Here is a 19,831-nt window from a genome sequence, read left to right on the forward strand (position 1 = left end):
ATCATAGCAACAAACCTGGGAAAAGGCAGTTCTTTGAAACTGCCACTGACTTTCCTACAAACCCATATAGGAGTTCAGCAGGTTTCCTATGTTTTAACTTAGGGAGAGGGCCTTTATATTCCCCATATCACAAGGTGTGGGAGGGAGGCAGAAGGTGTGGGAGGGAGGCAGATTTTTCTCCTACAGATTTTGTTATGCCACATTTAATCTAAAGTATGACCTCTGGTCCACTATTCATCTAAAGTTTAGCTCATGCGCATCTTGATGGTAGCCAAGGTGTGTATGAGGACCGAGAGGGGTAGAGCAGGGCACACAACGTGCACATGACCGGCTAGTATTGCAACTTGAATTTTGGCCCTCTGGGTACAGCACTACCTTAACTAGCAGTTGTGCTTTGTCAGCATATGAATGTAAACAGCCTTAACATCCCCCATAGGGAAGGTACAGGTTAAGTAGGATTGGTGGGAGTGAAGCGCCTGTGGCACTACAAGTGGTGAAGTCCTGATGGATCACCTGCTGGTACTTGTCACTCAAAAAACATGGAAACATGTACAGGCATCACAGGCCTCTGCTCCTACACTAGCCTTATGCAATAGAGTATATGCACATAGTGCAATGACGAACATGTGTGTCTGGATAACGCACAGACACAGTAAAGTGTATACCAATCTGTATACCTGTGGGCTTAAGTAAGTTGGAGGTCTAAGCCTCTTTTTACACTTGTGATGGTTGGCACAGTGAAGTATATGCGTCTCTGAATAACAGTGCGCAGAGACGCAATTTACAATATGCACCACTGTATACTTCTGAGAACTGTCATGGGTATCTCTGTAATACTTATTGTTCTTTTAGAACACGCTTAATACCGAGGACCAGTTTCTAAGCACGAGACAGCGATTCAAACCTGTGTTGCTATGCGTTGTCTTGCTTCCAAGAAAAACGCGTTTGTCCCCGAGCTATCCGCCCGGCTATAAGTACAGGCACAATTTTACAATATACACCTCTGTACACCGCTGGACATAGGCACACCTAAAGAGGAGTATGCAGAAGCACAGTGAAACATGAATCTCTATATGCCCAAAAGAACATAGGCACACTGAAGTATAATATGCACCTCGCTAAATGTGTGGGTTGGCACAGGTTGATAGCTCAAGGCCTAGGTACTCACCTCTGAAATGGAGTCAGCCTTGACTCTGCAAGTTCAAATCCGGATGGACAGGCCAAATTCCAAGGTCACTAAATTGAGTAGCATTAATTGGATTAATAGGGAAAATAATAACACTTATTATTACAGCACTTAGAAATCAGAGGAATTAGGCTTAAGGTGCTGCATGAATCCACACATTAGGATTTGTAAGAATATGAACTTGTGCATAGTGTGATGAATCAAGGGAGATCGTCCACTCTGCCATTCCCATTTGGGACTAGGGATGTGAGCCCTCTCCGCTCAACACCCCTTAGGGGACAGGGCAAGCGGGATCCTCTGGAGGCGAATCCCCCTTAGGGGACAGAGAGTCCCCACATTTAGTACTCCCCCTCCCTTACACAGAGAATCACCATCCCTCCACCCCAATGATTAACAACGTTAAGCTATCTAGGGGTAAGGGGTTAATAAAAAAGACAATACACCCTTTTCTAAAGGTCGACCTTGCTGCCGACCTTACCCGTACCCAATCTTCCATAGAGAGTGAGCAAAGAAGAGTGAGCCAGCCCTGCTGAGGAGCGTCCTGTAGACAACAATCACAGGGGAGTCCCACCGGGACTTAATGGCACCAAACAGAAAGAATGGGGAGGCCTGGCAGGCAAGAGAGCGCTGGTGTTGGCACCCCAACTGAGGGCACACACCAGAGAGCAGGTCAGCTTAGCGGAAGCCTGGCCGCATCAGCACAGACGCTGCGAGAACGAGGCAGGAGCACCTCAGAGAACCAGCTCGCAGCCAAGCTGAAAGATTGCGCATGCAACTCCGCCCATCCCAATCAGCTAAAGAAACGAGCAGTGAAACCCTCAAACTACTGAAGAGAGCCTAGCAGAAGCAGCCTGACAACGCCCCTCGCGCGGAGCAGCTCAGAAGGCAAACAGGTATGTGGTGGCTCCTGTGGAAAGGGAGGTGAGCAAAAGGGTGGGGAGAGAAAGATCCCCAGAGTTGGGAAATAGACTGAAGACTACAGAGTGGGGAGTGCAAAGGAGAGAGACCCCAGAGTGGGGAGAGAAAGCAAACACCCCAGAGTGGTGAGTCCGAAGTACAGAAACCCCAGCCGGCAGACATAGAAATTACCAGAGTAGGTAGTGTGGAACCAAGGAGGAAGGATTGTTTTGAACCAGACACAAAAATAAAACCTGTGAAACATGCCTTGTTGTCAGAGTCCTGATTCTGATCTATCACAATAGCCATAGACACAATGAATGTTAATACTACATCTTTACATTAGAAACTATGATGTTGGGATTTTCTTTTAGATAAAGCAGGTTATTTCTGACAACTTGGCGATTACTCCTCTTTGCACATCATTGCCTTCTGCCTTTATAGGACTAGTTGTGGGGTACATGAACGAAGTGCAGAACTAATAAGAGTCCTAATCCTAGCCTCCCCACTGGATCAAATTGCATGTTCCTGGGTAAGTCACAGTCCCATGGAGACTTTCCTTGTCGTCAAAAAGACTGGGAGCACCTATAAAACAACTCACCACTATATTAAAACACACAATGCACCATTTCCTCTGAGGTTCCTGTGCTATGCTTTGCCGATCCTCTCAGGTGTCTGCTTTGCATAGGCGAGGATGTGACTTTCCTGAACTCTGGCATTCTTTTAAACTACTGATCCCTTATTACCAAGACAGTCACAGTCAAAGCTTGGACTCCCTTCCCTTCCAAGAACAGGCACCCCCTCCCCTTTTGTATTTGCATTTTATTTCACTGTTCATCGTTATCTAGTTGTCGTTTACCTTCTCACATGAGCAACCATTTCTACAACAAACCACGCTGAAAAAGTCCCACTTTATGACAACGAAGATTCAATGATTTTATTTGGGCAATCTTACTATATATACCTTTTTTCAACACATTATAGTTCTTTGATTTCAGGGTGTAAACCTATTTCTTTGCCCTTCTCCACCTCTAACGTTCTTCAATTTCCTTGAACAAAAGTGGTTGTAATGATGTCTTACAGATCTCAACAAGTTCTTCAAAAACTTGCAGTAAGTGCTATATGCATTCCTGATTTCTGGAAAAGCCCAACTGTAAAACTGGATTCTATACAACTTTTATTAACTACGCACATAATCTTTTGCTCACACTCCTTAGTCATCTACTTGCTAAATCCATTTTCTGTTACCAACTGCAAAGTTCAGTGCTGCAAGAGCAGCCTTAAAAGTCAAACCTTTGATATCAATTATAAATACAGAAGGTCCTCCACTGGAGTAGTCTTAGTGTGGTGATCACTGTCCCCTTGGTATCACATTGATACTTTGAACCTTTCATCTTCTGGGAACTTGGGCAGTAAGAACCAAGCAATGATGTCTGTAGAAATGGCCATCAAAAATCATAATTCATAATCCGGTTTACAAAAAAAAGACGAGCCCGATGCAGAAGGGTTGTGGCAGGAGTCTCACTGTGTAATAGCTTTCACTACACCACGGAGCACCTTGCAAGGCAGGAGATGATGGTTCTCCTTAGGTGGATAACAAGGTCCTGCTTCGGTGACGTAGGAGTAAGGGAATCTCAGAACCCAAAGGCCGTCCGGCGGGAGTGTAATCTCTTGCTTTTCGGGAAAGAATATGGGACATGGTGGGGGTCCAGGCTGCACCTGAAAAAGAAAACATCACAGTGAAATGCATAAAAAAGAAACCTACTCCAAGCAGTCAAAACAAATTAATCAACTTTGGTACAAAAAAATATGGATTGGAAAGAACAAGCAGTTATGTATGTTTTTGCACACCTCAGTTTGAATAAGCAATGGAAAGGTATTGTTCCAAATCATAAAACAGGTTTCATTTTACTAAGTATACTAACATTTACCAATTAAACTCAGAGCACTAATGAAATCACTGGTGCTTAAAGAGAGAATCGGACACCCCTACGACGGAGAACGGTCAAACAACTATAATGAAGCCCCCAAAAAACAAACAAAACCACACACACACACACACACACACCTCCACGTAGCATATAATAACACTGTCCACACAATTTGGTCATTTAGGCTTGGTATTACATCATAGTTTCAATGTGAGCACATATGACATGTTCTTAATAATCAACATTGGCCTAGTGATCTAGAGTCACAATGCCAGGCACAAAGATTCAGCTGCAGGTTTATTTATATAGGCCATCACATGAAAAATACAGTACCTGCTTCAGCAATACTGAACTAAAAGCTGTATTCTACATTCTTTCAGATACATTCCCGATGCAAGCATGTGATGGTGTCAAGGTTACTTGTGAAATACTCACTAAATGAAGGATAAAGGAGTAGTACATTTATTTTTGAAAATGAAACATTTTCAAAAGAGAAAAAGGTACATCAATATTACAAATACATCACGCGCATGATAGCCACAGGTTCATGAACATTAATAAAATTAAAGCCATGCACAGTGCAGTACTAAAGACCATTCACCTGCACAGATGACTCCTTAATAGTAAGGTGCATTCAATATAGGAATAAATACACTATGCGGAATGTAGGTCTAGAATTGCTCAAATTAAATTAAAAGCTGCACCTGCCGCACTCCCCAGCTCTCCAGCATTGGCAGGAGATATGTTTTCCTTCTGCCACTGGGGGCGGGCACAGTAACAAATGCAATTTGCCATCCTCCTTCCTTTCCTCGCAGTGCCAATCACTTCCATGGTGGTCTGAAAAGCCCAGATATTGCAAAGTTAGCTGTGCATGACCAAGGCTGCTGACATTGCCTGTGGGACGTGTTGGCGCACTTCTACTCACATTTGCGAGGGAATGGACCTCCTAGGAGGCAATATTGGGCAGGATCAGTTAGTCTCAGGCTCTGGCTGTCTACGATGGGGCTCTGAATATGAAAGAACAAGTTAATTTTTCTTAATTTTTAGAAGATTCTGATGTGGTGGATAGGGGAGAAGGCACAAGCCAACAACCCCTACCATGCATTCCATGGTAATCCCGGATACTTGTTCGGACAGGATTTAAACAGAGGACACCACCTGATGAGGAAAGTGGCAAACCATTCAAACTGGGCCCACAAGTATAACAAAGCTGATAGTTTTTCCTGGTGAAGTTTCTACTCATGGTTTGCTGGGCAAAAACTGCTCAAAGAGCCCGCTTTTGTTCTTTTAGGAGCCCACAATTTTGAGATCCTGCAGATAAAATGATCCCTGGCCCATTGCCACATTTCTACTGCCAACAGAACTGGAGGGGGGAGACTTGGTCAGTGTATCTAAATATCATAGTGTCAACTATATTTCATTTTGTTGGGAAAGATGCATCATATTGATGGGTGAACACTTTTGAAAATGTACATGATCAAATGCTTTTGATGACCAACCTTGCAACTGGTGCTCAACCCATGAGCGAACCCATACTCCTTGACATATATCACCCTGTTGCTTTATACCAGGTACCCTAACAGTGAGATGACCACAAACTACAATATTCCACCTAGTTTGCCCAGTTCTCTGCCTGCTATGCAATCCACTCTGCTTAGTCTCTTTCTTACCTCTTACATAATGAATACACAAAGCGAACTAGATGCTTATGCAAAGTAGTGATCAGTATTTCCATCCAGTCTGTACATCTACAGATCTACTGCAATACCAAACACTGTAGATAGCCTCCAGAGCTCTTGCGTTGCTTTATGCTTAGGATTGTATTATTATATTACCACCGGTGGGAGACAACTGGCCAAACTGTTTGAGCCTTTTTTATCGTAGCTATGTGTGTCCTTTCATGCAGCTAACATTTTACAGACTCATCTATGGCTTTCAAAGTCTTTTCGCCCACTCGCATAGCTGAGTAGATTTTTTGAAGGGCATGTAGCATCTACAAGAGAAGTTTGAAACTTATTTAACGTTTACTTTGTTTGCAATAAATATCAAATAAAAGTTTCACTGTGCATGGCTGCCCTCTGGGGGGCACCTGTGTGCCAAACAAAGTGGGTTTGTAGTAACATGCACCATTTGACAGAAATCGCATTTTAAATGGGTTGTCCTCCGTTCTTATGGGTCGAGTGCATTTCTCTTAGGCTGAATAGGTACACTAATTTACCCGACCTGTAGGTCTAGCTGAAATTTAAAGAATTGGTAAGGCCCGATTTCTCTCACTAATGTCTAATTTCAGCGGTACTCATAACTGCTGTACTGTTGCTCATTTCATGTCTTGTGTACAACTAATGTCTTGTGACATTAACAATATTAGTAGAAAATTGCTATTCAAATGGGTCTGTTTGCTAATCAAAAAACATTTAATTAGCAAACTCTGCTAATCAATTTATGAAAACGAATTTATGCCTTGGAGTAGGCAATGTACTAATCACCCTGCTCCCCTCCTACATACATCCCAAGTACTGTATACGCTCTATGGGCTAGCCATACTACACACACCCCACATAAGCACTTGCATGCAACAAACAACCCAGACACTTGACCTTTCCCTTACAGATACAACAAGCCAGTGCCCACGATCAGAACTACCAGCCAAACTACACATGAAACACACAAACATACACCCAACATAAAAATGTGCATAAAACAAACAATCCCAGACACTGGGCCTTATCCTTACGGATATAAGCCAGTGCACACAATCAACTCATCATCAAGCTAACACACACAGGCGACAGTTGCTCCTGGTTCTGGATCCATCCCATCACTCCTCCCGCACTAACTCAGCCAGCGCCTGGAGACCACCCCAATAGTAAGGGTGCATGGTATGAGACAAGTTAACATCACATACAGTTAAAATTGTCGGCAGAATGTAAAATGTTCTGTGGTGTACCAGAAGAAAGACTGACCAGAAGTTATATTTGGTTTACAGTACTTTTAATTAGCTTAAAGAAAATGCCTCACTGAGCCTCCTGCTAACGGGGCAATTCCCTACCTAGGACACTAAATTAAGGGTGCTCAACAATTTTAGTCAAAATAAGAAAGCTTGTCCTCTGTGAAAATCCTAAATTCTAAACTGGCCCTACCACTCAGAAAAATAAACCAGTTGAAATATTGTCCCTATTCGAAGCTATCAACTAGAATACAAACGCATGTTTAAAAAGTGGCCTATACGGTCATTGAACGGACTCTTTCGTGGTAAGAAAGAGAGCCTTGTGGGTGGGACAAAGAATGATATGCAAATAGCTATTTCTCCTCTGTGAAGGGTGCAGTGAGCTAATACGTGGTTGTAGACCCTTCTGAGTGGAAAAAAATCCCATAGAACAGGGCATTTGACCCAAACATTCTAGCTACCATACCGCAGGAGTACAAATGGGCAATGCTTGTGTGCAGGTCACGTGTATTGCTGCCGAGGTGGCACAGTTGCTACACGTTCTAGGTTTATTCTTGGGCAATCTGGGCAAAAAATTATATATCATTGCCATATCTTTTGATTTGATTGATGGTGGCAAAGAAACCTACAAATTGCCTCAACAAAATTATTTTTCTCTGCATGGTTTTTCAGGAAGATAGGATGTGCGAGTGCTGCCACAGCATCCTGTTAAATTTCCAATTCCTGCTATGCCGTTTTTTCCAGTCAAAGCAGCACATATGGAGGTCTGACGATAGAGATTGCCATCTTTCAGACCTAATGCATAGCAATAGGACATGAACTTTGAGGAGCATAAAATCCATCAGGTTGGTCCCACGGTATCTCCACATCGTTCAAATTATGCGTTCTCTTATAAACCATGGCATCCTGGCTTCTCCACTTAGACATATTGTTTGACATAGAGCAAATCCTCTCTCAATGCCCCAGTTAACTTCTGTCCAGAAATTGGTGCAGCCCCCAAAAAAAGAATCCACATTTATGCAGAAAGGGGTATTAGAAAAACGGAGCATTACTCACAATTAGCAGGGCATCGCCTCCAGCTGCCCAGCCCACTCCCAGATGTAATCTAATGTGCAGGCTGTCCGATTTCCCGCTCATACAAGTTCTGTATCTTGAAGAAATCACCATCTTCAGCTTTTCTGCTTATCAAAATGTATCATTATTAAATCAATAAGTTATAAACACTTAAAAACCAATTAAATGATGGTAAACAAAGTGAAGCCAGGGGCACGTTGCTGGATAGAACAAGTGCACAACCTCTCATTAGCAAACAAGTTGTGTGTAACAAGTGCACTATTTGTTCCAAACAGGGTTTACCAGATGGAAGAAAAACAAATCTTCATTCTCATCAGACCGACATTTTAGTACATGAAAACCAGGCCTACTGGATTTGCCAGTGCCTGCTTCTGGTAGTGTTCTTCTCATTAACAGAAAAGTTAGACTGTCTGGCAGTGATGTGCACGTTTACTTTCCGGTTCTTAAAGAGTAGAGCAGTATTGGAACCAATCAGTGCCACACATTTTGATACTAGCAAGTATGGTGGAAAATTACCTCTGGCGACTGTGTACAAGGATAATTTCTAATCATTACTAGCAGATTCAACATCATAAGAAGGTGAAGGGCCTTTTATAAAATTGACCACGAGAACACTGCAAGCCGTAGGATAGTATTTAAAGCTAAGATTCACATTTCAGTGGGATTTTAAAAAGCAAAAGAAAGGGGCCATTTCAAGTTTAGGAAATGACCCTTTATTTTCAGCCATTTTGGCAACTCTTGCCATTTATGTTTTGCTAAAAAAACAAAACAAATCGAAGCTTGGTGGCGAGAAGGTTCATATAAGTAAAGGAGCGAAAAAGAGTAAGCAGGCAGGAAAAACTACAAAGGAATTCAAAGAAAAGTATAAAAGCGAACATGGAGGGAAGAGAGAGTGAGAAGACAAGAGGAGAAAAGGGAACATAAGCGATGTGTTGACTGATGGATCCAATGGAGTCATCACGGATTTCCCAGTGGTAACCTCCTCCCTCGTGGCCAGGGGATGGCAGCCACTACCTGATCCTGACCCTGGGGGTGGCTAAATGAGGGAGGATCACATGGGAGGAGATAACTGCCGGGGGAATGTCATGGCTTCATTGGACAAAACGCAGTATCTCCCCCCCCCCCCCCCATTTCCCGATGAGGAAAACTGGCATATTGCCATACATATTTTCCCCCCTCAACGGAAAACCCCCTTTTGCGATACTCTTTAGGCCAAACTCCCATCCATAGCCTGAAGAGTTATAGTTCTCCTGCATATAGACCTGATCTTCCATGTGGATTTATTAATAAAGACCCTTCAAGAATTGTGCTTCAGAAAACATCAATGGATTTTAATTCCCACAACTACCTAAAGCTTTAGTTAATATCCTTGGACCTCAATTCCCACACACCCCCAAGTATTGAGACGAGAAGGATGAAGGAATTGATACAGAGCAGCAAGCGTGGTGAACGTGCTAGTCACTGGATGAAAGCAACTGTGCGTGGGACCTTTACAAATGGTCCCTGAGCTGAGAGGAGCTCAGAAGACTTGACATCTTCAGGGAAGGCGGAACTGAGGCTGGAAGCATGACCCAGTGTCCAGAAGCTGGAGGCATGCGTCAGCGTGCAGAGGCTGGAGGTGCGAGCCAGTGAACTGACGGGGCTCGCCAGCAGATAAGAAGGAAAGAAACGTGGTGCGAGCGAAGTGCGCTGCGGAGATGCCAGAACCGTAAGAGGGTCCCCGGGCATCCAGCAGCCAAGAGAAGCAGTGTTGTCCTTATAGGGAGCCAGAGAGAAGCCTGGAGAGACATCAGACTCCCACAGTAGGCGACCAGGGGCGAAGGTACGCTGCCTAAGTGTGACGAAGCCTGGAAACGCTACAGTGAGCTGGTGAGACTGCCAGAGTAGAGTGGGGAGCCTCGGGCGTTTCAGCGACTGCGCAAAAAAAGAGACTTAGAACCTTGGGAAGGTTTTAAAGTGAAACAAGAAGTTAGTTTATGAATCAAAAGGAAAGAAGATTTTGAACATTATGCAATTTCGGAAAGTAAAGTAAAAAGAGGATTGGTTCTCAAGTAGATCTACCAAGCCATGAGGAGTCCTGGTTAGGGGAGTATACCAGGCAAACTGCAAACCTACGAGTAGTGTCAAGCAGAAGCACTGTTTGTTAAAACAAAGAAGGAACTTTTGTTACAGGAGAACTTACAAGGTTGAATGGTATTCATCTAAACTGATTGTTGTTAGCCAAGAAAGGCATAAAGAACTGCTAGTCCCAAAGGCATCTGTGTTATCATTGAATAATCCAGGGGAAGGGAATTACCCTTTGGAAATAAGGTATTTTTCCATTTTGGATAACATTTACGTTCGAGCCATTCTACTTTTGTTTAAGAACACTTTTTACAAGTACACGTTTATAGACATTTCCCTGGTCACTGTTATTTTGTTTTAGCATGAGGGTCAGGATAGAACGTTTTTGATATAAGGACTTTCCTGGCAAAGACAGATCCTTAGATTTTGCTTTTTGGGTAGGGAAACTCCTCTTATAATAGAGCATTTTCCCCAACCCATTTAAGTTGAATAAAAGTCTGTAACCAAAAACATGACAACTTTGTGTCCGGCTTTCATTTCTGACGCCTCAAATGACTCAGAGTGAAGGAGATAGTGGTAAGGCAAGAGACATCAGGTGGGGAGCCCTTAGCAGACGGGAAGATATAAAAAAATGAAACTTACTTTGGAGAGGAGTTTGGACAGCAAGGCAAGTGGAACAGAAGACGCCTCCCTGTGACAAATCCATAGATGACCTTACTTCTCCCCGAGGGGGAGCCCCTCGGCATGAGGCCAGGGCGTTGAGGCCGCTACCCAATATGCCCCCTGGGGGTGGTACTCAGCGAGAGATCTCACAGGGAGGGACCTCCCCCCTCTTTAGGGAGGAGAATGACCATCTAGGGAGAATGCGCTAAAACGCCCCTCACCCAACACCTTACACACCCATTCCTACTATGTAGACCCCAGTGCATTACCCAACACTTCCACGTACATCCGCAAGAGTTAACAGCTACTGATAGTAGACCAAGGTATCACTGCAGTGCTTGGAAAACTGACGAAACTAAAAGTACGGAGATTAGGTGGCTTAATAGAGGCAGGAGGAATACCACAGAGCCACTAACAATGATTGACGTTTGCACGGGCGGGACAAGCCCTATAATAATGAAACTGAAGAAGGACTCAGCGTCTTCTACAGCAGAAGCCAGGAGTATGCGTCAGCTACCCGGAAGATTCAAACTGGGTGAAGGGAGGGAGAAAGTGTGTCATCTCAGACGCTGAAGTAGCAGAGGAGTCAGCAGGCGGTCAACTCCTACCAGGATTGCAGAAGGAGTTGCAGTCCCCCCACCTGTTATGAGATGAACCAACAGGCTCAAACCAGTGCTGTTCCCGAGTGGTGAGCAAGAGGATGAGACATCACCGAACAGCAGCGCTCGAGGAGCCACTTGAGAAAGCCGGTCGGAGTAGAAGGGGACCAGAGAGGCTGGCGAGAAGAACCACAAATCCTGGAAAAGCTGGTGACATGTCCCATTTGAAAAGCAGCTAATGGGAAACGTAGGAGACCTGGCAGGGTGGAGAGGAGAGCCAAGCATAGCCTCAGGGATAAAATCCCTCGTCCCAGTGTGAACAGAAATACCACTGGCCACCAGAGAACTGTCTGGGACCGGCCCACAAACCCAGAGCGAATTGGGCGTCTCCCTCGTGCTGGGGGTCATGTGAAGCCACTGACCACAAGGGAAGAGCTGAGCACCCAAGAACCGAAACAGAACGCAAATCATCTTCTTTGTGGAATACCTGGCAAGGGAAGCAACCAAGGTCTGCCAAATCCATGTAGTAAAGAAATACAGGTCTGCGGCCCGCACCCACAAAGAAATACCAGTAAAAGCTACCTTCCTTTGCGTAGTACCTGACAGGGGAGTGAACCAGGTCTGCCAGAACAAACCAGTAGCGGGTTGAAATGTGGTTAAGTGTACAAGAAGCCAGGAGAAGGGAGACATTTCCCCTGGCGTTGTGAACCATGAAATAAACACTGAGAAAGGCATGGGGAAGGGAGAAACTGTGAGCAAAGCCAAAGAAGGCCAGAAGAACAAGTTAATTACCAACTGTAACGTTCTTTCGACTGGGTGTTCCTCCCACGTATTCCTCATCTTCTGATAAACCGTTATCTCCCGCTTCGCCGCTTCGGAAAAAGGTTTTCTCGGCAGAGGGCGCTGTGCTCGCGGTTGTGGCGTCGATTGTCCTTCAACGTACTCCGTACTCTGTCGACGTCACCGATGGTATAAATAGCTCGAGCCGCGCCCGTTGCTTCAGTTCTGTTTTTTTCGATGAGATTATATATATATATATATATATATATGTATATATAGATATAGGAGGAACACCCAGGCGTGTCCCATGACCGATACATTCTTCGTGAGAGGAAAGTGTAAGAAACCGTAAACTGTACTGTGGGGTAGGATGGGAGGGTCGTTGAGGACTACGTGGGAGGAACATCCAGTCGAAAGAACGTTACAGTTGGTAAGTAACTTGTTCTTCGAATGGATTGTGTCCTCCTACGTATTCCTCATCTTGTGATAGGCTCCCATAGCAGTATCACATTTTTTGGAGGTGGGAGTACTAATTTCAGTTTTCGTGGACAGAATGCAGAACTGCCTTTGCAAATAAACCCTTGTTGGAGGAGGCAGTGTCCAAACAATAATGTTTAACAAAAGTATGCATTGTTTTCCAGGTTGCAGCTGCACAAATATCTGTTGCCGGTTCTCCCCCTCTTTAGAGCCGCAGAAGTAGCCATTCCCCTTGTATAATGGGCACAAAGCCCATCTGGTGGTTTTTTTCCCGCTAATCTGTAGCATTCAACTATGGCTAATATGATCCAGCGGGAAATGGTCTGTTTTGTTACAGATAAGCCTAATTTATGACCAGTATAACCCACAAACAGTTGGTCATCTTGTCTCAATTTAGCCATCGTTGAGATGTAAAAACTAAGAGCCCTCTTGGGATCTAATCTGTGTAATCTCTCCTCTTCTTTGCCCAGATGAGGAGGAGGAGGATTAAAAAGTTGGTAGTACTATTTTTTGTGACAAATGGAAGTCCGAGACTACTTTTGGCAAGAACGAAGGTTTAACTTCAAGGACTACCTTATCTTTATAAAAAATAGTATATGGTGGTTTGCATGAGAGAGCCTGAAGTTCGCTAACCCTGCGGGCTGATGATAGGGCCACAAGGAGGACAGTTTTTAGAGTCAAAAGCATCAATGGACATGAGTGCAGAGGCTCAAAAAGGTATGCAAGTCAAGAATTTTAATACTAAATTTAAGTCCCAAGTTGGTACATGAAAAGGTACTGGAGGGTATACATTAGTAAGCCCCTTTAAGAATTGAATTATTAACGGTATTTTGAAATATGAAACCTCTTCCGAGGAGCGCTTGAAAATGGACAGCGCAGCAAGGTATCCTTTGATTGTTCCTATCTGGAGCCCCAGATTAGCTAGATGTAGAAAAGAGAGTACCATTGGGGTGCCACACTGAAAAGGGTCCACATCCTTGTCTTTGCACCAGTTACTAAACCTGTTCCAGCGACATTGGTACAAAGACTTTGTTGCTGGACTTCTGGCCGAAAGCAAGATTTCCATTACGTCATCCAGAAGATCCCAATCCTTGTATCTCAACCTCTCAGAAACCATGCGTGAAGGTCGAGTGTCTTGACCTCTGGATGGAGAACCCGACCTTGCTCTTGCGCGAGAAGATCCTCCCTTTGCGGAAGACGTATTGGAGGGCAGATGGACATGTCTAGAAGGTCCTGGTACCACGTTCTCCTGACCCAATCCGGGCCATTAGGATCATGGTTTTCCTGAACTTTCTCAACCTCCTGATTACTTGAGGAATCACGGGGACTGGGGGAAACGCGTACAGCAGTGGAAACTTCCACTCCACTACGAATGAGTCTCCCAGAGCTCCTCTTTGAGGAAATTCCCTTGAGCAGTACTGATCGCACTTCCGGTTGATCGCAGTGGCAAACAGATCCACTTGAGGGGTTACCCAAAGGGCGAAGATCTCCAGAAGGACTTCCTGAGCCAGCTCTCACTCGTGAGAGACCGTGCTCTGCCTGCTCAGAGCGTCTGCCGCCGTGTTCTTCTCTCCGGCTAGGTGAATTGCCGACAGAGAAATTCCTTCTCGTATTGCCCAGAACCAGAGCTGCATTGCTTCTCTGCACAGTGGCAGTGACCCTACACCACCTCTCATGGCCACTGTATTGTCCTTCATTATCAGGACATTCTTTCCCTGTACAGAGGGCAGAAAGGCCTTCAGAGCTAGTCCGATTGCCCTCAGCTCCAATAGGTTGATGTGTAGTTTGGACTCCGATGGAGACCAACGGCCGCTGTTTGTCAGATCGTTGGTGTGTGCTCCCCACCCCGTGAGTGAAGCGTCCGTCACTACCGTTATCTCCGGCCATGGTTGCCAAAAAGACTCTCCCTTGAGAATGTTGTCGTTGCAAGCCCACCATAGAAGATCCTGAGCAACTGCGCTCGGCACTTGCAGAAGTTCCGACATATTCCCTGAGAACTGGGACCACTGAGTTCCGAGTGCCCATTGAAGGGATCTCATTCTCAACCTGGCCTCTGGTACAAGGAAAATGCAGGATGCCATGAGGCCGAGCAACCTGAGAAAATCGAAGGCCGGTAGATGTTGGGCATTCTGAAAATTCGTTACCATCTGCTGGATGTGGAGAGCTCTCACTTCGGGAGGCGAGGTTTTTCCCGATGAAGTGTCCAAGATTGCTCCGATAAACTGGAGTTTCTGGGATGGTATCATGTGGGACTTCTTGAAATTGAGGGAGAAGCCCAGTTTGTGGAGGAAGTGGCAGGTGATCGAAAGATGTTCCTGAGCTTGTTCTGGAGAACTTGCTCTGATCAACCAGTCGTCCAGGTAGGGATATATGTGAATACCTCCTCTCCGGAGACTTGCTGCCACAACCGCTAACAGTTTGGTGAAAACCCTCGGGCGGAGGTCAACCTGAATGGCAGAACTCGAAACTGATAATGAGAATTGCTAATCGCGAACCTCAGGTACTTTCTGTGCTTTGGATGGATTGGCACATGAAAGTAAGCATCCTGAAGGTCCAATGATATCAACCAATCTTGTAGTTGGAGAGCCTGAAGGATCTGAGAAAGTCACCATCTTGAACTTGTCCTTCCTGAGGAACTTGTTCAAGTTTCTCAAGTCCAAGATGGGTCTCAGTCCTCCGTCCTTTTTTGGGATGAGAAAATACGGGGAGTACCAACCCCTGTTCTTCTCCGCTACAGGTACCAGTTCTAAGGCACCTTTCTCTAGCAGGGTTAAAATTTCCTGCAACAGGAGCGGATCCGGAATTTTGGCGGAGTTGGCTCCCGGTGGATGATTCTGAGGCCTTTTTAGAAAGAGGAGACAGTAACCTTGGGCTACTGTTTCTAGTGCCCAAGCATCTGAGGTAATCCCCGCCATTCCTTCAGATGTTGGGATCCTGCCTCCCACTGGTGTTTTGTGTAACAAGGTCTCAGAGGGATTTGGAGGCGGCTGTAGGAGTGGCTGAGGGTACAGATACCACTCCTGAGGCTGATTTTGCACCTCTTCCTCGTGCTCCACGAGGGAAGTTTCTTTTGCCCCTTTGAGAAGCCTGTCCTCTTCCTCTACCAAAAGAGGAGTAGTATCGAAAAGAACGACCCCTCCAGGAAGATGAGCCGGAATAGGGTTTTAGAGGCTGGCGCAAAGAGGCACTAAGTGATTTAGCTGCCGCTTTCGAGGTCTGAAGTTTTTCTAGGCTTTCATCAGCCTTTCTGCCAAAGAGCCTCGAGCCATCAAAGGGCATGTTGAGGAGTCTAGCTTGCACATCTGGTGCAAATCCCCACTTCCTCAACCACGCAAATCTGCGTAGCACAACACTTGCAGCCATGGATCTGCTGATCCTATCAGCAGTATCCAGTCCAGACTGGAGACATTCCCACATTGCCTCCTTCCCGTCTTTGACTACATTCAGGAAGCCTTCCCTTTCCTCGCCTTCCGGAATCTGATCAGCCGCCGCCGAAATACAGTCCCACAGGATATGGGTAAACCTGGCTAGGGTACAGGTGACATTTGCCAACTTAAGTGCCATACCGCCTGAAGTGAAAACTTTACGTGCCCAGGCATCAATTTTTTTATCCTCTCTATCTGGGGGGATAGTTGGATAAGCAGTTTGTTTTCAAGTAGATGCTGCCTGAATGACTAAACTCTCTGGAGTCGGATGTTTATTCAAATATTCAGGATCCGTTCCAGCTGGCCTATATTTTCTTGGAAAAGTGCTATCTGCAGCAGCAATAGTTTCTGGTTTCTCCCAGTTTTTCTCCACGGTCCTTTGAAGGGCCCTGTGAAACGGGAGAACCAGATCTTTCTGAGGTCCCTTGACGATTATATCCATCATGTCATCTTGTTCAAAAATGCGTGAAGTATTACCCCAACCCATATATTCAACTACCCTGGTCATAAGACCCCTGTACCCAGCATCTGCATGCTCTGCAGGATCAGGTTTGGCGAACTCTAATTCTGGGGATGTGTCAACTCCACTGGCAGAATGTAGAGTATCACTCAGGTCTCTCATTCTAGATTCCTGGTCAATAAGTTCCTCAGGAACTTGTCTTGTACCATAAGTAACTCCCAAGGGAGTAACCTCGTCTTCTTCTGAAGCAGACGCTTCATAAATTGCTGACATAGATTTGAAAAAGTCTGACCTGGCCAAAGGAGTGAATCTCCTTTCTTCCTCTTCCATCTGCTTCGAAGGAAATGGCAAATCCCTCAAAGTTTTCGAGGGTGTCTTCGAAGTCTTCGAAGATGACTTCAATAATGGCGTCGATGAAGCATTTGGCTTTGGCGTCAAAATTATCGACGTCGAGGGCGTCGACAAAGTTGTCGAAGTCTTCGAAGACTTGTGTTTCTTGCATGGCACTGTAAAGGTGCTCGACTCTCGAAGAGTCTTCGACGGTTTTATGTTGACTCGAGGTTTTTTGGATTCCTCGACGCTACCGGTCTTGGCCATGGTAGCCTTGGACTTCCCTTTGTCGTCCAATGGAGCGACTTTAGGGGTATGGCTTTTTCGAGGGTCTTTCGAGGGGGTCAGGGCCGCATTCTCGAAAACCTCCATCATCTTTTTACGGAATTCTTCCCACTAACTGGGAGAATCTGATTTAGTCGGACAACAAATTTCTTCGGTCGACTCTGAAGAAGAAGATGATGAGGGAGATCTATGTCTCCTCTTCATTTTTTTCGATGACGACGAAGAGTGTCTCGATCTACTCCTAGATCAAGATCTCTTCGAGTGCCTATGGCGATCCGATTCCTTAGAATCAGTCGCTTTCTTGGGTCTTTTTGACAAAACCTTTCTTGAGGCCTCCCTCCCCACCGACAGTTTACCTCTCCTCTCATGAAGAGCTTTTTCGGTCATAGATTGGCAGGACCCGCAGTTGTCGGTTCGGTGACTGTAACCGAGACACCAGAGACAAATCCGGTGGGGATCGGTGATCGACATCTTAGATCCACAATCTGCACACTTTTTAAACCCAGTTCTCGGTGTCGAAGGTGTCGAAGATGACGACATTTTCGCCACAGAAAATAGAAGCGCGCCGTTCTCGATAGCGAAGCGATCGGAAAAACGGAACTGAATCAACGGGCGCGGCTCGAGCTATTTATACCATCAGTGACGACAGAGTACGGAGTACGTCAAGGGACAATCGACGCCACAACCTCGAGAACAGCACCCTCTGCCGAGAATTTTTTTTTTCCAAAGCAGCGAAGCTGGATATAACGATTTATCACAAGATGAGGAATACGTGGTAGGACACAATCCATTCGAAGAAGGGATTCATTCTCCTGGCAGTTAAGTCTGCAAGGAATATCAAATCAGTGATACACAGAAAGGGAGTCATTCCCCATGGGATAACAAAATAGTGAACTTTTTGACGCAGAGTGCTAGAGGATCTGCAATCATTTTTGTTTGTGAAGTACTAAAACCAAAGGAAGGGAGTCATTTCTCTGTGTTGAGGAACTGCAACCAGAATTGTGCCACCCAGTCTGGGAGGAGGGAGTCATTCACCTGGACCAAGAACTTTGGAGCAACCCATTAGTTTAGTTATAAGTGCAAGGGACAGAGATAGGGATATTTTGACACAGGACGGTGGACTAAGTTACTAAGACATCCTGACAGACCCATTAATACTTTAGTTGAGGCAGGGAAACCCCTCATAGATATAGGGAAAGATCAGTTTTCTCTTTATTGTTAAACCAAATAAAGTCTATAGCAATCACTATGCTACATGTGTGCCAGTCTCCTCCTTCTGCAACCTTAAACTCCCTCAAAAGAGAAGGAGGGGCAACTGGACGAATAAAAGGCAGCCCCTAAATGAAAGGTCAAGAAGCTCAAAAAGCTCAAAAAGAGTGACCGAATACACAGGATTGCAGAGGAGAACAACCTAGGATGACGCTACCAAGGACAGACAAGACCAACGGGAAAGAGGTCAGAGGAAATAAGCCGAACCGTTTTCATCAGGATAAAAGCAGAACAAAGGAAACCGGAAGCTTTGGCCCAGGGAACAGCATTGCAAGAGATGACCAAAGAGCAACCTCGTGAAGGGCAAAGAGGTCCAGAACCCAGGTATCGGACAAGCCAGAGTGGTGAATGATGAACCCGGGAAAGAATATTTCACTCTGGGGGAAGAAAGAAAACAAGCAAGCATTGGCAATGCCAATAGTTTTGGCATTTACGGTTCTTTGCATTATTAAATTTATAGGCACCAGGGTGCAAAGAGGAGAGTGCAAAGTTTGAAAGGAGGATGTTGTAAGGGGTGCAGGTGTGCAATATAATGAGATGGAGAATAGAGCAACGGAGGAAGCCACTGATAGAGAGTGCCATTGATAATGAGTAAGAGGACATGTTAGCGAGAAAGAGTGAGAGGGTAACAAATAAAGAGTGCGAGAGTGGAAGGAAAAGAGGGGAAGGGAGAGAGGGTAAGGTGTGTGGTGCAATTAAGTGGCTGTTGGGCTAGAGAGAAGGGGGTAGCGTGCTGTGGTGGGGGTAGAGAGAAAGGACTTCCCAGAAGAACTCCCAGCTAGCCCCACATGGCAGTGCATTCCCTATATACGCACAACTGTCCCAGGAGGATAGCCCAGCGGCAACGTGCGTGCCGTGGAAACAAGACGACACAAAGCAACACAGGTTCGATCCCCAGGTCCGCGCTTAGAAACCTCTGGGTGTTTAAGCGCGTCATAAATACGCAACTAAGAGAAAAACAATTCCGCAAATACAAAACAATTCCTGTAACAGCGCCTCGATGCCTACGGGCTGTGTGAGCGCTTTAAAAATGTAAATATATGTGCTTATATTTTAAATCATAAGTTAATAAAACTAGCTTTTGTTTATATTGCAATGATAGGGTTGTGTTAGGGCACAAGATTGTCTAGAAATGCCCTGGGTGAATGGGTACGTTCCATAGGGCCTGCTCTGTTAACTCGGGCACAGTGGGGCTGCCTACCTAGGCACCACTTATAGTAGAGGTGCCGTTTCAGCTCACTTCCAGGTATAGGAGACTTATGTTGCAGATATTGCGCTACACAGGCTTTGTATTGGTGCTTTTTTGCAGCAGTGGCACAGGAATGGATCTGTCTCTGGGCTGACTGTCAATATGTCAGTTGCTGCCCCCCAACCCTAGGGTCGAGGACCTCTCAGTTTGTTGAAAGAGTTGAAAGGCCCGGACACCATCTGTGCTTGCCAATAG

At 45.4% G+C, this 19,831-nt stretch overlaps 1 protein-coding gene across 1 annotated transcript in view; it reads right to left on the bottom strand.

Moving 5' to 3' along the window:
- Nucleotides 1-2,994: 2,994 nt before the first annotated feature.
- SMG8 (SMG8 nonsense mediated mRNA decay factor) overlaps nt 2,995-19,831 on the bottom strand; it is a 195,712-nt gene continuing 178,875 nt past the window's right edge. Inside the window, exon 4 of the mRNA XM_069615148.1 lies at nt 2,995-3,802. Coding sequence (XP_069471249.1) covers nt 3,605-3,802 — 198 coding nt within the window. The 3' untranslated portion in view covers nt 2,995-3,604. The remainder of the gene's footprint in view (nt 3,803-19,831) is intronic.

The sequence above is a fragment of the Ambystoma mexicanum genome, chromosome 9 (genome assembly GCF_040938575.1).
Source record: "Ambystoma mexicanum isolate Mex_15411 chromosome 9, UKY_AmexF1_1, whole genome shotgun sequence".
In the NCBI taxonomy this organism is placed as follows: Eukaryota; Metazoa; Chordata; class Amphibia; order Caudata; family Ambystomatidae; genus Ambystoma; species Ambystoma mexicanum.